General features: G+C 37.9%; 1 protein-coding gene across 1 annotated transcript; it reads left to right on the top strand.

Annotated features, from left to right (window-relative positions):
• The first annotated feature begins 12,565 nt into the window (after window positions 1-12,565).
• Window positions 12,566-15,301, top strand: uqcrfs1 (ubiquinol-cytochrome c reductase, Rieske iron-sulfur polypeptide 1). The gene is made up of 2 exons (XM_081359065.1): window positions 12,566-12,900; window positions 14,105-15,301. The coding sequence occupies exons 1-2, from the start codon at window positions 12,690-12,692 to the stop codon at window positions 14,713-14,715; spliced, it is 822 nt and encodes a 273-aa protein (XP_081215191.1). The 5' UTR covers window positions 12,566-12,689; the 3' UTR covers window positions 14,716-15,301.
• The last annotated feature ends 1,201 nt before the right edge of the window (window positions 15,302-16,502 follow it).

Here is a 16,502-nt window from a genome sequence, read left to right as displayed (position 1 = left end):
TTCTTGAACTGAATTCCTGTGTCATCCCTGATTGACATGTCCTTGTACACATCAAAGACAACATCTATACGCTGGCTGTTTCCCCCTTCGTGCAGCACCTTGTCCAGAGCTGAAACAGCCAACTGTGCAAAGGTCTTGTCTTGGCCCTTCAGTTTTTGTAACAGGCTCGTTCCGTCAGGTTGTTGATGGCTCTGGGATTTCCTTAGCTGGGGACATGCTCTTCTTCAACTCTCTGGCCAAAGCTGCCTTGTTGGTCTTGCGTAGAGACCCATCCCGTTAGCTAGGGCCCAAGGCAGAGGTCCCAGAGGATGAGCCAAGACATCACTCTTGTGTAGTTGTCAGCTCTTTGCCACCAAAATCATGTGACCAAAGAGGTTTCTTTCGGCCTTCAAAGACTACCTGCTTGGCTTGGTCCTGGCTGCGTTGCTTCTTCTTGATCTCTGAGAATGTTTTCAGCAATTTCTTGGTCATCGTGTTGTAGAAAATTGTCACTCTTGTTTCCAGACATTCTGTCGTGAAATTTTGGTACGCCTCTTCTCCAATCTTCTTGGTCTCAAGTAGGTAATTTGCCACATCAGGTGAGGCTACAGTTGCAGTTGACAGACTGACAAACTCTTCTTGTTCTGGACTGAACGGATTCGGCCAGCAATTTTCCAGGAGATCAATGATGGACTGGACATCTGCCTTATCTCTTCTGATCCTGGGCGGCTGTAGGTCTGGATGATTCAGCTGAGAATCACCCCGACTGACCATCTCTCTCAGCTTTCTTAGGTATGTGCTGCGGTACTCTGCTGTCAGGTAGTACTTCGAGACAGCTCCGGCCTTGAGGCTGAAGCCCTTTGTTCCTCCTGCTGTCTGCGTGTCCTTGACGGTCTCCTCAATGGTCTGGTCGACTGGTATACGCCCGAAGGGGTTTCTGCAGCCAATCTGGACAGAGAAGCATCCTCATGAGAAGTGCTCATGGACATCTGTGTGGTCAATAGGCAGTTGCTTCATCGTGGCAGAGTAGTAGGGCAGGAAGCGGGCGTAGTTGAGCTTGTCATAAGTGAAACACCAGGGAATCATTTCTCGGATGCATGCAAGATGCAGCATCCAGTTGCCTTCTCTGGAAGCGCGAATCAGTGCAAGCATGATCTCTGTTATGTCAATGTAGGACATCCAGAAGGATGAAAGGTCATGCTGGTTTCGCAGAGATTCCATAATGCATGCTGCATTATCAAGAAGCTTGTTGAATGCCTCCTGCCTGATATCGTCGCTGAAGCTGGCAATGCTCTCCAGGGCTTCCCCCAGCTGAGGGAGCTGTGTCGGTGTTTGACCTCTAGCCATGGTAGGAAGCCTCTCCAGGCAAGCTGCATACGTGCCTCGTAGACTATCTTGTGCAGCCGGACGGCTCTGTTGTACTTTCTGCCTTCCATTACACCTGAGACCGATCCTTCAGAAATCACGCCAGATTCCACACACAGATCCCGCAGCCCTGCATCTTGGAATCACTTCCTCAGAATGGAGAGCAGGTTGCAGATGGTGTGGAAGACGATGAACTTAAACTTCTCATGCTTCCACACAATTTCTGGTGCCTTGGCATACAGGGCTCGGGCAATATAACAGCAATGAAGGTTGTGACCAAGATTAACACAGATTTTGGAATAAAATGGGGTTTCTGGGCATATGTGTTAATATATTATACAAAAATTAAGAACAAATCGTCCGTACATTTTATGACTTTCCAATAGTAGACAGTGTAGAGTCGACAATACATGTGTTATTTTTCTTTTCTTTTATATTTTTTACATCTCAAAACAACAAAATATCAGTGTGAATTCAAAGATATCGACTTTATTATGCCTATTAATATTTACAAAATATTTAAGTTTGCTTGGGATTAATATTAGATCACTGTTATTACGGTATTGGACGTTTGTGTTTTTTTTTTTCAAAAATAATTCTAATACATAAAAATAGGAAAATGACGAATTCAAAAAAAAAAGTATAAAAGGCTGGGCCTGTGGAAAGGTTATCATATTATAATTAACTTATATTAACCCCATAAACAATTTAGTATAGGTAAGGTTTTGCTCACCCAGATGGTACCAATATCTGGCCTGGCCCATGGACTAAAAGGGATAGTTCACCCAACAATTTTAATTATTTCATTAATTACCCTCATGTCATTCCAAACCATAAGACTTTCGTTCATGGATATTATTATTATTATGTTTTTTTTTTTTTTTTTTAAATCTGAGAGCTTTCTGTCCCTCCATTGACAGCTACACAATTACCACTTTGATGCTACAAAAAGTTCATAAAGAGATCGTAAAATTAATCCATATGAATTGAGCCGTTTAGTCCAAATTTTCTGAAGATACTCAATCGCTTTATATGACAAACAGATTTAGTTTTGACTTTTATCCACATTTAAACATTGATTAGCGTACATAAACAGATGCTCAACCGACACGCGAGAACAAACTTCCTGTGGAAGCTCAAACTCAAACCGTAACACGAGAATGACAACACGAGTTCCATTTTAGCACAATCAAATATATTTAAGTATGTCTTTAATTGGACCTCAGCACTATTTCCGGATAACTAAAATGCATTCAAAATAAAATTAGTTGTTTTATTTATTTTACCAGACTTTTATATCAATGTAGTATATGGGAGAGCGGGACACAACCTAACACATTTTGGGTTTGGCTCAATTATTAAAAAAATAATTAAGGTACATAAATCTTTTTTTTTTTTTTTTTTTTTTTGCTTGCAAGAAACATGCAAATCTCTCTAATACATGAACACTTAAAGTTTTTTTCTAGGACCTACCATTTTCGGCACTGACAGAAGTGCAAAATGTTACAACTAATTGTAACAGACAGAGGGGTTAGTTGTAAAACTTGTGTGTAACACACATAATTCAGTACTATTTTATCTGTATAGTTTGATATTGTTTGTGCATCTGTATAGATAGATATCCATACATCCATCCCTCATCCAATCATCCTTATTATGGATCAATATTATGGATAGAGATATAGGAAAGGGCTGCACAGTTTTGCAATAAATAAATAAATAAAATCATCAAATATTGTAATTGCAATTGAATTATTTGTGTCTGGCAGATGCATGCAAAATTATTATTATTAATAATAATAACATTAATAATAATAAAAAACGAGCTTAAAATCAATTGAATTAAAATGTATTGCATAAAAACAGGCTATATTCTTAATAAATAAACGTGATCAATGCATAGTAAACAAATGTGAAAACAAAATCATACTTTGACATTTAAATTCCAACATTGTTGGAGAAAGTCCAACAAAGTTAAATGTGGCAAAATAAATATGTAAATAAATACTCAAACATGAAAAGTTGTGTGGCTCCCTGTTTTCATTTTATTATCGTTATACACTTGGCGGCTTAGTTGTAACACTGTGCTACAACTAACCCTGCTGTGTAAAAAATATTTTAAGCCTTGCTAACAGTTGCTAGGAGTTGCTGACATGTTTCAAAATGGTGCTATGTTTTAGCCAACAAGACAGTGATTAAGGTAATATAAAGTTAGATTTGGTGACGTACACACCCAACTCAGAAACCAAAAAAAAAAAAAAAAAAAAACGTATGATGAAAAAATGTACTTGCATGGTGTCAAAACACTCTTTGTCCAGTATCTGCATTAAATTTTATCAAAACTTTCTACAAATCAGCAGGAGACCGTCTTCTGGCAGAGAGTGAAAAAGACCGGAAGCACAACCTGCTTGACTCTGACCAACTATAAAAGGTCTGTGTTACATTTAACCCTGCATTAGGTTGTGCCCCACGCTCCCCTAACAAAAGTAGCTATAGTTGTATACTGTATGTGTAGTATACAATTGCAGGGTATTTATATTAAAGGTATAATATGTAAGAATTTTGCATTAAAATATCCCATAATCTCAAGGCCATTGTTATATATTTTGTTAAGTTGATTACTTACAATATCCCAAATGTTTCCAACTATTTTTAAATCGTGAGAAAATTGCGATTTTAACCAAGGAAACGGGGCATTAGAGCAGGGGGGAGCTGGGAGTCGCCAGTCAATTGCGTCATATCCGCGTTACCCTCGGTTTCCGCTCGTACTGCGTGGAGTCCTGGACAAATGCGGAAGTTGTAGTTGTAGCGTCTATCAAGTAACACACGTTAGCTTGTTTCTTGCAGTCGTTATGGAACACAATTATTCTTTACCGATTGCAGCTGGTTCTGTCGACAAAGCATGCTTAATTTTATATTTTGTAAAAATGTAGCATTCGGTAATAGTTATGTTTATGTAAGGGAAGTATTATTGCTTTAGGTTTGTGTTTAGTTTATTGACATTGTTTATCACGTCTGGTGTTTATGGCCATGTAAATAAATATAGCATGTGTTATACATAAAGATTAATCAGTATTTTGGCAAATGATGTGGGTATGTTCGAATGTACTTTTACAACAATTGTTTAGAACACGTAAAACTGTGCCGCGTTATCACAACAATGAATTCGACATACAGTAACATCTATGATAACCAATTTAGTATTAAACCTTACTTTTCTTGCGGTTAATTCATTTTAATGAAATAAAAGTGTGATGAGGTTCAAGAGTCAGGAAGGAAGAAGACAGGGGTCGGCGTGACTGGGACTAAATGAATAAAGCAAAACAAACAAAAGTCGTGCACAACGCGCATTCACCGCGGCAACCGCGACGGCACAAAACAGTTAAAAAATGAGAGCTCGGATCCACCAGTTTTCTTTCTCTGCGTCCAATTTTTTCTCCAGTCTCTCTCTCGTTCCAGCGCGCGGCTTAAGCAGTCTCTCCACGCGGATCACAGCAATAAGACACAGGTGTTCGTCATTTGCACTTGACCTACTTGCGTCCCGCTCGTCTCTTTTCTCTCCCATTACAGACCGCGCTGAACCACGCCCTCCTCGCCACAAAAAGCATGTCACTATAAAAATAGAACTTAGCCTCATCCATGAGCATGATTTTTCGATTCTCGTCTGACTAATTTACATCCACGGTGGAGTTGAAAACGACAGTTCCCATCATTCCACGCTCCTTCACATCGTCATCAAGCTACGCCGTTGTTGTTGTTTGGAATGTAGCACCCTCTAGCAGCAAAAAATTATTGCATATTGTACCTTTAAGTACATTAATACGTAAATCTATTTGTAATATACTTAGCATAAAATAAATGTATTTCAAATACATGTTGGTATATTTATTTTCACTAGGGGATGCATGTGAATGAATTGATTTGTTTCCAATACTGCTGACATGCACACTAGGTAAACATCAATAAATGTAAAAATATAACTAGATGAACATTTACAAAACATTTTAAATATAAGTACTTGTATGTAAATACAAAAATACAAAAGAATATTGTACAAAAGTATCTGAAGAATATTGTTAGCATGGGCTTGCAGCAAACTGCATGTGAATGTGAAAATGAATGTAAATAATGTCTTTAATAAACTTGACAGATGATTCCAGGAACAGGTAAATAAAGAAAACACAACCTAAACAGTGCTTAACTTAAATGAGCATGGACAACTGAACACTGAAAACACAAGAACTTAAATAGTGAGGCAAATGAGGTAATTAATGACACAGCTGAAGGAAATAACTAATCATATTCGTAACCATGGTAACCAAGGAGAAGTGGGAAAACTGAACAAAGGAACACATGAAATAATGAATACAAACTAAAAAGTCCCAAAATAAGGACACTAACAGAACATACATGACACATATAGAGTACACGACAGTAAATTGGAAATGCATAAGTTGTTGTATGTAATCATTAATGATGTACATATGGTGGATTTCCAATATGCTCCTAATTTTTTGCTCTTCTTACTCTAAAAACTAATTTTATATATACATGCATGTATACAGGTATATGTAGGTATATAAACAACCTCATAAATCTCTTATAGGGGAACAAGCATGGGCAGATTTACATTTGGAAAACGAACGAAACAATGCGATTTCACTTAATTTACAGAGCTGCTCTTGAGCGGTGATATGCAGTAATCAAACAGTAATTGGTGAATATTTCCATTCGATTAGCAGGCAGAATATGCAGGCGAGGAGCTGTAAACAAGCAGGCCAGAAGTAAGATGAATTGCTAGACAGGGACGAAGAAATTAACATTAGCCGTATGCTACATAACAGCTTGTATAATCAGTGTGGAAAGGGGCCTTACTGCCCTCTGACTGCTGCTGGCCCCTAGACAAGTCACTTGATCAAACACAATGAATCAAAGGCTGTGACAGAACATCCATGGTCCCGGGATACTCTGATTTCTTAATTAGTGCTTGCGCAGTGAAGGTTCTCATTTTCCAAACACAGATCTTAGAATATAAACATCCATTTGTGTGATTTGTGTGTGTAGAATCAAATTAATGTAAGCAAAATAATAACCTTGTAGGCATACTTTGTAGGGTAACATGACTTCAAATACCAGTGAGCCATCAATCGCATTAGTGTCAGCATGATCAAACACACAAACCTTCTTCCCTGAGTGCTTAATGAACAGGCATAATTAATTATCTCTATACAAATAATAACAGGGAATTAAAAGACATCCTCTGGTTTAAGCACTACCTGTACAGAAGGGATCTGCTTCAGATTAGCTATTGAATTTTGATGAATTTACTGACAGATTCTTAATCCAATAATATGACATGCTGTTGCCTAATATGGTATGATAATTCTTCATTACTGCTTCTTTCAAGTTTTACAGGATTAGACTGTGATTAATCTACTGCCTGTATGTTTGCTAAGCAAATTGTCTTTAAAGCACGTCCCTCTAACACATGTGCATGCATGCAAAAAGCATAATGCCAGATAAATATGATCGGAATCTAAAATGGAAGTAGAAACATGACCAAGAAGTAATACTTTAAGGCATTTTGAAAGGCCCAAAATGCCCTTGTCTATCTTGAAAAGGACATAAACACATCGTTTCAGCTATTCATGTGTGGTTGATTCTTTCTCCTTCACCAAACTCTCCTTGTCTCTTCGCAGTCCCCTGATAGAGTGAACAAAGTTCCCTGCCTTGGCTTGAAGACAGAGACCTTTGTCCTTAGATAAGGCCATCAGCACAAGTCCCACAGGCAGCACTGACTTGTCCCATCACTGTGCTGCTTGAGACATCCCGAGTTCGCTGTGGAAGGACTGTAGGGAGCAGCCAAGCATTTGGTTAAGAGTTCGGAGAACTGGCATCAGTGACAGCTTATCAGGCTGTGAGATCTGAACTGCGCTCAGCGTGAAATTGTCGAATGCCAGGGATGACATTATCTGGGTTTCTGCATGCTTTCCCTTACCTGGAGCATCTGATGACATTGTCAGCACAGGTGACCAATCCGTAAGGAAGAAGATCCAAATGGCATCAGCAGCATTAGTACCTCAGGATCGCGCAATTATTTAAACAAGCAGCAACCTAACTGTCAGAGCAAAAAACTAAACATTAGGTAAATCTGTGTAATTTTTACCAATTGAAAAGATTATTCATAAAACAGCATTGCCTCTGAGCAACGCTGGATTCTCAAATCTGTAGTTTATGAAATGTTTATACATTCAGAATGAAAAACATGTTTTTGGATGAATGTAATTCAAATTTATTTTATGCACCAGTATAGTCACTTAATTCATTTCTTATACGGCAATTAATCAGTATAATAGAGCTGCGAAGGGAGTGTGTAATTTAAATTCAGATCAAAACTATCACAATTAGTTTGACCATAAATCAACTGTTTTATTTCTGCCACTTTGTTCCAAAAAGCACTGAAAAACTAGACACAGTCTGACACTTCAGATTTTCATTTAGATGACAGTATCCCATCTGGTTCCCGCCACGCCTTCTGTCACTCTCAGTCCTCCCATCCAACCTCCTTATCAATTACAAAGCCACTTTTAAGTCCCAGTTAATAGGATGTTAATGCATTATTGGGTCTGAGGGTGATGTGCTATTGAAGGGAGAGATGGACATTATTGCCCTTGAGCACAATCTGGGACCAAGACAAGATCTGCATTTTAATATTAGCAGATGAGAGGGGATTATTTAAAAGTAGCAGCATGCACTTTTTTCTTTGTAAGTGTCAGCATGTTCTGTGGGGCTGTGTTTTTGTCATTGATACATTTTGGCATTTCCCATACAAACAAATATGAGAGTGGAAAGCATTTGTGCTCTTCATGCAGTGATACAGTATGTGCACAACATAATCAACATGTATCATCAGTTATTTGTTATTCGCAGTGATAGCACTATACCTCATTCATGTTGTATGAGGCAAATACCATGTCCTTTATCAGGAGCGAAATCTCTTCATCTGTGTTCTGTAAATTGAAGTAGATGAAAGACAAGATTACTTATTGTGATAGCACAACTCAATACAATGTAATTGTAACCTCAAGACATAGACAAGTAATGCTGAGTTCATTTTCTTTACTTGTACAAAGTTAGTATGAGTTGGCTGGATTTTTAAGTGTTGCATATGGGCAAAATATGAACAAAACACCACTGCACATGAAACATTTAATTTTGGCTTGCTCAAGGTCAAGGGCAGTTGATAAAGCAGAATGCTGTGGATGAGACAAGGTATCTGGTAATTTACCCCTATGGTACAGAAGATGCTGTAACTGCAAAATAACATCAGCAAAAATATATTTCTCCATTGATGTCCAAGCAACATGTAAATAAAAAAAGAAAATCATTATATTATAGTAGATGTTTTACCAGTCCCTAATTTTTGATAGGTTCCGAACAGCTTGAAACCATCTTAACTGTATGTTGTGATGTTGTTGTTTTTTTTTCGTTTCCGGGTTCTGGGTAGTTTCTATGCTCACCAAGACTGCATTTATTTGGTCAAAAATACAGTAAAAACAGTAATATTGTGAAATATTGTTACAACTTAAAGTAACTGTTTTCTGTTTTAATATAGTTTACAATGTAATTTATTCCTGTGATTGTAAAGTTGAATTTTCAGCATCAGTACCCCAGTCTTCAGTGTCACATGATCCTTCAGAAATCATCAATATACTGATTTGCTGCTCAAGAAACATTTATTCTTATTATCAAAAATATATATTTATACAGAAAATATGAACCAATGATGGCAGCACCGGAGGTGCATGCTGCAGTATTGCCATTGAGATTAAGGATGTTAAGGGGAAACTCCCTCCAGGTATTATGGATTGATCACAATGGTCCAGGAGGATGTAATCTCTACCCACTAACTCCCTCTTTGATTGTACTAACCAATCAAATATGATGTCATATATTTTCCCTTTTTCATGACCAAATGCAATAACTTTCTTCTTCCAGCTACTAATCAATACTGAAAAAGTCGATTGATTAAAATGTATTTAGTCCTCTGAGATATACGATTCATCATATTTTACACGGAAAGGTTACACAATCAAAAAATGAAAGGCCTTCATTAAGTCTGAGGATGATGGAATGAGAAAATCGATGAATCGCATGGAGGAAGCTTAAGATACTCATTGCATATTTAAAGCAGCATTGACCTGATTCTCATTCTCATTTTTCTCTAAAGTGCCAGAGAACCAAGGGTCATTTATTTTCATCCCCGCCACAGCATTTTGTGGAGAAAGGCATATCCCTCTTAGTGTCCTCATGTAGGCATTGTAAAGCGCTTTTGAAGTGGAAGTTCAACACTGGAAATCCTTGCATCACTCGGAATCTAAAGAGACAGGCGGATTAATTGCTTTGGCAGTGACGCTATCATTGGAAACTCTCTCTGGGTGAGTGTGGGTACATAACTCTGAATGTGTGTGTATATGCAGTGTCTGACCAGTCACTGACCAGATATGGCACTAGTCGTAAAATGTCTGTGACATAATCCCCTTCTCAAAGAGCCGGTGTCCAGCTGTGCGAAAAGAATACATGAGTGCCATGGAGAGCCATGTCTGATGTGAGGGGTCAGTGGTCGTCTGTCAGCTTTTAATGTGCTGTTAGCAGTTCAGGAGCAGGAGCATGATACAAGGGACTTAAAATGTCTTAGTGGCCTGTGCTCTGAATGTGGCTCTATCCTTGCCTCTGGGATTACTTCTCTTAGAGATAAACTCTCTTTATGTCACATCCAAAGGACAGGAAGTTCAGCCTGGCCTTGGGCGAGGAACGTGTTCAGGCCCACTTTTGCCAGTCTGGGCTGTAAAGATACTGTAATAAAAGCTGCAGCATTGTGTATCCTTCAGATGGAGGGTGATCCAACTCCAGGGTAAAGTTGAGGAGATGTATTTGTTATTAAAGCATGCACGTTCACAAACCACTGTTACCTTTAACAGAAAAGCAAGCATAATGTATGCAGGACAAGGCATTAATGGACTTTAAAACCACTAAAAAAGCTGTCACTCATCTTAGTTCTGTTATAATCAATAAAGCTGCTGCACAGTAAAACTCTTATTTAAATAATTGTTTATTATAATGTGAGGATTTGTGAGTGTGCAGAGCTCAGAATCTAATGCCAGAGTTTTTCAGTGCTAACTTAAACACCTCTGATTGGCCATTGTGTTAAAAAAATCAACAGATATGTTTGTGGCTCACTGCAAAAACACATTGTAGTTGACGTTCTCCAGAGCGCAAACATCCGCAAATGATCTGCACTAGATCGTTTGCCAAAAATGTTTCGCCAATATGCTATTATAACAGAGAAAACTGATCATAGAGCAGCCTTTTCCTTCTAAAAATAATCAGAAGCAGCAGCAGGCAGTGGTTTGAGTGACACAATGCCATGCTAGTCTTAAGCTTTATACATGATTCAGCTCCGCCTATGGTCTCCTTCATGTTTAATCAAAGTTTTTATAGCCTGCAGTTTTTATTTAGTTATTTTTATATAACTTGCCTCTATCTAGATAAAAAAAATGGCCCTGTAGAAACATAAAAAGTGTTTTCATTTAGAGATGTATACTTGGGACTCTATGTCCCTTTCTAATGAAACTAATAAGCAGCAAAATGTCAAAAGGGACACAACGGATACAGTATGTAGAACGCCCGAGCCAAACTGCATACTCATAGATTAAAAATGTCAATAGCGTTTATTTTCAGTTGACAGAGAAGGAAATGCAGCCTCAAATAGCTGAGGCTCAATTGCAGGCAAACCACATCACATTGATCAAAGCTGATGCTGTGGCAACAGCAGGCAGTAAAATCAGACGTACTTACTGGATTTATTAAAATGGGCTGTGGGAACTTGACAAGCTGTAACCCAGTCAGTGTAGATAAACAGGAATATACAAATGGGATTGCTTCAGGAGATGTTCATGGAAACAGTCTTTTGTAATAGCCAGGAGTATGCAAATCCAATCTGTAAATGCAACAGAGTGATGTTTGGGTAACACCACAGTAGCAAGTGAAAGACTAAATAAAAGAAAATATGCCTTGAGGTCTCATTTACTGTTGCTTGATGGATTTTTTTGCTTGCAAAATATAGTTATTAAAATAAGAATCCACATAATCAGGAGTTTTCTCATTTTTAAGTTGGTCACATGAATTTGCTGCATTGACCAACAGAAAGCTGTTTGCTGAAAAATAGACAATATATCTTTTTTGCCCAGCAAAATGTTGCTGAAATTTTGCTAAGCTCAAATGTAAATTTTTCTACCAAATTTTCTACAGTGAAATCCAGGCTTTTTCAATAGGAACCAACGCAACCAGGATTTTGCGTGAGGGCGAAAGGTTTACCAAAACCGATTTTGCAACAGGTTCAAGTTGGTTATGTGAATTCACACTGACCAACAGAAAGCGATACTTGATTTGAAAGAAACTTCAAACTAAGTCACATTCAAAGTTGTTCTAAAATACTCTATAAACACACACACGTGACCACATTACATAAGTATTATTTTGCTGCTGCATCTGTGAGATGGTTGGCAACAATTCTGCTAAACATTGCTTATAACTACATTGGCTTGGCAGAAGAATTGTTATTTATTTTCAATAAATGCTTAAATTTAAAAATGGTTTCATGAATTTCACAGAAGAGCTACACTGTTCTCTCATTTTAAACCACAGCTTCATGGGGTACTAGAAACCAGCTACTCTTATCACAGCAACCACTTTAAGATTTTCCAGAAAATTACTTATCATTACTTTCTTTCATGCATTTTTTCAATACCAGTGTGTTCTTTTAAACAGGTTCATCACATAGCCTACTATTTTTTTTTTTTTTTTGTGAATTAACTAGATTTATCCATACGACTATTATGGTATAGAGGTGTGCTAACAATATCAATGATTTCATGTAAATTATGAAATAACATATGAAGACCTCCGATGCAAAAGCCTCTAAAAGCCACCTCTGTCAAAAATGAGATAATAATATTGAGTAAATGCTCTCCGCACAGAGTATACGTTCATACTTTCACTTCAAACTCACAAAATCCCAGCCTCAGCCCATTCAGAAATGCCGGTACTTGGGTAGAAACCTATACATAGGAGCCTGATAAAGATGTTAATATTAAACAAAAACTTTAGACGGACATAGAGGCTTTTGAACGTGAATATGAACCCAAAAGAAGGTAAAACTGTAGAAAAAACTTTAGACGTGAGTGACGTAACCCCGTCTCTGAGACGTTGACGTCAGGCGTAAGCGCCGTCAGTGGATCAGTTCAGTTCGGCAAGGTCGGTCTCAGCCCCGCTAGCTGACAAACATGATGTCCCTTGCTGCTCGTTCGGGGACGTTTTCCCCTTACTTACAAGCTACAAATTATGTCGTGGCGGGTCCACTAAAGCCTCTCATACCCGGCGTCGTCATGAAGACCGATAAACTGTTGATGGACACGAAGAAACCGTTCCTGTGCCGCGAGTCCTTGTCTGGGCAGAGCGCTAAGAGCGGCCTCGCCGTATCCATCAGCCTCAATGGTGAGTCTCATTACACGGTTGAGTGAAATCGAGAGTCCCGGTCTCATCGTAGCGCGAGGAGGCCGTGCAGCGAGCGCTCGCTCAAGGGCACGATTAAATCACATATGTTGAATGTGTATTGTGAAATAGTTTAATGTTTTTGTTTTATTTTTGTAGTGTTGTACGCAGGTAATGCTGAATTTGTATTGTTATTAATTTGTGCCGAATGTATACTGTATAACTAAAAACATTAACTTAGCTCACTTGCTACATCAGTTAGCTTGACTGAGGCCTCGCTAATGTCCTAGCTGTTACGTATTGTTAGTTGTTAGAAAATCAGCCTGTGACTTTTTTGTAAAATAGGCTAACTTTATTGCCATAAGTCCTATATGATCGGCTTATGATTACATAGTAAAATAAATGCCAGGGTATTGTAGAATTCGGGTAATTTCGTTTTGTTTTAGGATAAATTTAGCTATTAGTTTTTTTTTGTTTTTTTTTTTACTTAGATTGGCCTACTGTTACGATAAACTAGTTTGCTGTTATAGAAGCAGTGTTTTTAATGTTATTTAGTACAGCAGTTTCGGAGAGAGCTGATATGAGACCAGTAGGTGAAGAATCCTAAACATGATCAAGAGTTAAACATGTAACGTTACAGACCCAGGGACCCCCGGCCATGACAAGCTAAATAGCCCTGGTGTAAACTAGCAAATTTACAACCAACTTTGATTACCAATATGAGTTAGGCTATACAATGTGCAGCAGATCATTAGTTGAAAGTAGAAAATAATGTAAACATTTTATTAACATCTTTGGTTGTTTTATATACCAGCATAATATTAAGGCCACATTGAATATCTGATTTATTTACAGATACTGTTGTGTAATACATACCATATATATCAAATGAGTTTTCCCCAATGGTTTGTTGATATAGAGAGCAGGTCAGTTTTAATTCCTTTGTGCATACGGATATATAATCCAAATTTGAAATGAGATGCATGCTGTTTGACGTCTAATATTATACATTTACTCAATTTAGAAAAGATTTTAATTTTAAGATTTTCAATTTAAGTAGATTTGGTAATTAGGGTCAATGTAAATGCTGTCATTAAATGTTTATGATCTGATACTGGTCAAATATGATTTGACATTGTGGCCTGGTCAATCTAGTGTTCTGTCACTACATTTCATGTCATTTGATTATTTTTCTTTCTTTTTTTAGCTCGTTCTTCAGTGCGTTTTGCCCACACAGACATCAAGATCCCTGATTTCTCTGACTATCGCCGACCTGAGGTTTTGGACTCAAAGAAGTCCTCACAAGAGAGTGGCGATGTCCGGCGGGCCTTCTCCTATCTGGTCACAGGTTCCACTGCTGTGATTGGAGTCTATACAGCCAAGACAGTTGTCACACAGTTTGTCTCCTCCATGAGTGCCTCAGCTGACGTGTTGGCTCTGTCCAAGATTGAAATCAAGCTATCAGACATCCCTGAGGGTAAGAATATGACCTTCAAATGGAGAGGGAAGCCCCTGTTTGTGCGCCACAGAACAGAAAAAGAGATTGCAACTGAAGCAGATGTCAATCTCTCTGAGCTCCGGGACCCCCAGCACGACAAAGACCGTGTTCAGAACCCGAACTGGGTTATTGTCATTGGTGTGTGCACCCATCTGGGCTGTGTGCCCATTGCAAATGCTGGGGACTATGGTGGCTATTACTGCCCATGCCACGGCTCTCATTACGATGCATCTGGTCGCATTAGGAAAGGCCCTGCTCCACTCAATCTGGAGGTGCCCTTCTACGAGTTCCCAGACGATGATACAGTGATTGTAGGATAAAGGACTATGCTATAATATTATAATCAACAAATGAACATGCGCTTTACTTGTTTGATTTTTGTCCTGTTTCAGACACATTATCTGCATTGACTCGATGGGTAACAAAGGTTAATTGTAAGTAATAAAGTGTATTTTATCTGATGGAAACCTCACTCAGCTCTTATTTATTCAGTCTCATCTAGCCTACAGCATCACATGGGTTGTTTAATTTTATGCATTGCAGGTTTTTTCAGATAAGGAACAAATTAGATCTTTACATTGCCATAACGCACACTTGTTAAAGTGATAAAGACAGAAACTGTAGAAAGTCAGGTAGGTGATGTTTGCAAAGTGTAGGTGAACAAAAAATTAGCAGGTTACAATACACAAGCAATGACACTTCACTTCACTGATATTTTCTTTTGTCATGATCAGTGGTAAAGTGACAACTGTTTGATTGGGGCTCGGTTTCAGCGAAAGCTGATGAGAACAGCAAAAAAAAAAAAGTGTTAAAAATGCTCTTTCTGATATGTGAATAAACAGAACTATAAGGTGTACTTACTAAGGTGTACAGAGATATGAACTAAATAAAACTGTCTGATCACTGTATGGTGTCATTGGGGTTTTTAAGGTGACTTAAAAAATAAAAGACTGATATTACCAGACCATGATCACAAATAATAAACTTGATAAAGATCATGATTTTTAAACATTTACGGATGGTCGGCTTACATTGTCAACATTTACTCACCTGATATATCCATGTGGCTCAGCAGCCGTTCAAGAACTGCAAATTCAGAAAATGTTTGCCATGTGCAGTGTCATGTCTTTTGAGAGAAGTTTTGTAAATGAACTAAAGCAAAAATATATTTTGGGAAATATAGAAATATCTGATGTGGTTCCCTGGTACCAAAAACACTTCTATTCTGTAAAAGGTTATAGCTTGTTCATTAATCAAGACCATGTGGTGCTAGTGGTTCAAAATGTAAATCCAGATTTCCCAGGGGAAAGTCAAAAAATGGTTAATATGAACAGTAGTGATTAAGAAATTAAAAACTGACCAACAGGTCTGGAATTCTCACATTTTATTGAATAACAACCAGCTCTAAAATAAGTACTTGATGTCTAGATGTGGCTATAGGGAGATGGTATACATAATTCCTATGAGCTTCACACTTCAGAGATAAACTAATGAGCTATTTGATCATTTGGTTACTTTGTGAATAGTTGCATAATAGTACATTATCTGATGTACAATCAACAAATGTGTTGATGTATGTAAATCTCAATTGTTGCAGCAATTTGTAGCTTTAAACATTTTATTTTGTTTTCATAAAAATGCAGAGGTCATTATATGCTTATGTTTAGTAGAACCACAGCATCTAACAACAGATAATTATTTTTACTCATAGAAGGTCATGTTGGATTTTGTCTTTTTTAATCAGAATGTCCATATGAAGTTGATGTTCTGACACATTTGCTACAGGTCTTGTCGACACTAATATGTTTTCGTTTGAAAACACATCTTTTTCTCTCCGTTTTGGCCTTCCTTCCACACCGAGACAAAGCTTTTTGAGAACTCCAAAGTGGATACATTTAGAAACGCAGTTTTCACATTGTAGTGTGGAGTGTGAAAACGGAGGTATTTAAAAACGATGACGATAAGTTTAGTCATGTGATGCATATTGAATCCATAGATATTCATGTTTCTACATAGCCATAGAAATCTAGACGCACCCTAGCGGCAGCAAAATGTATTTTGCAGCCAGGGCAGTCTAGCAACTCTCCTTTGACTTTCAAGCTGCAAA

Source organism: Scardinius erythrophthalmus, assembly GCF_964197995.2.
Source record: "Scardinius erythrophthalmus genome assembly, chromosome: 2".
Classification (NCBI taxonomy): Eukaryota; Metazoa; Chordata; class Actinopteri; order Cypriniformes; family Leuciscidae; genus Scardinius; species Scardinius erythrophthalmus.
This window is presented reverse-complemented; position numbering and strand designations above follow the sequence as displayed.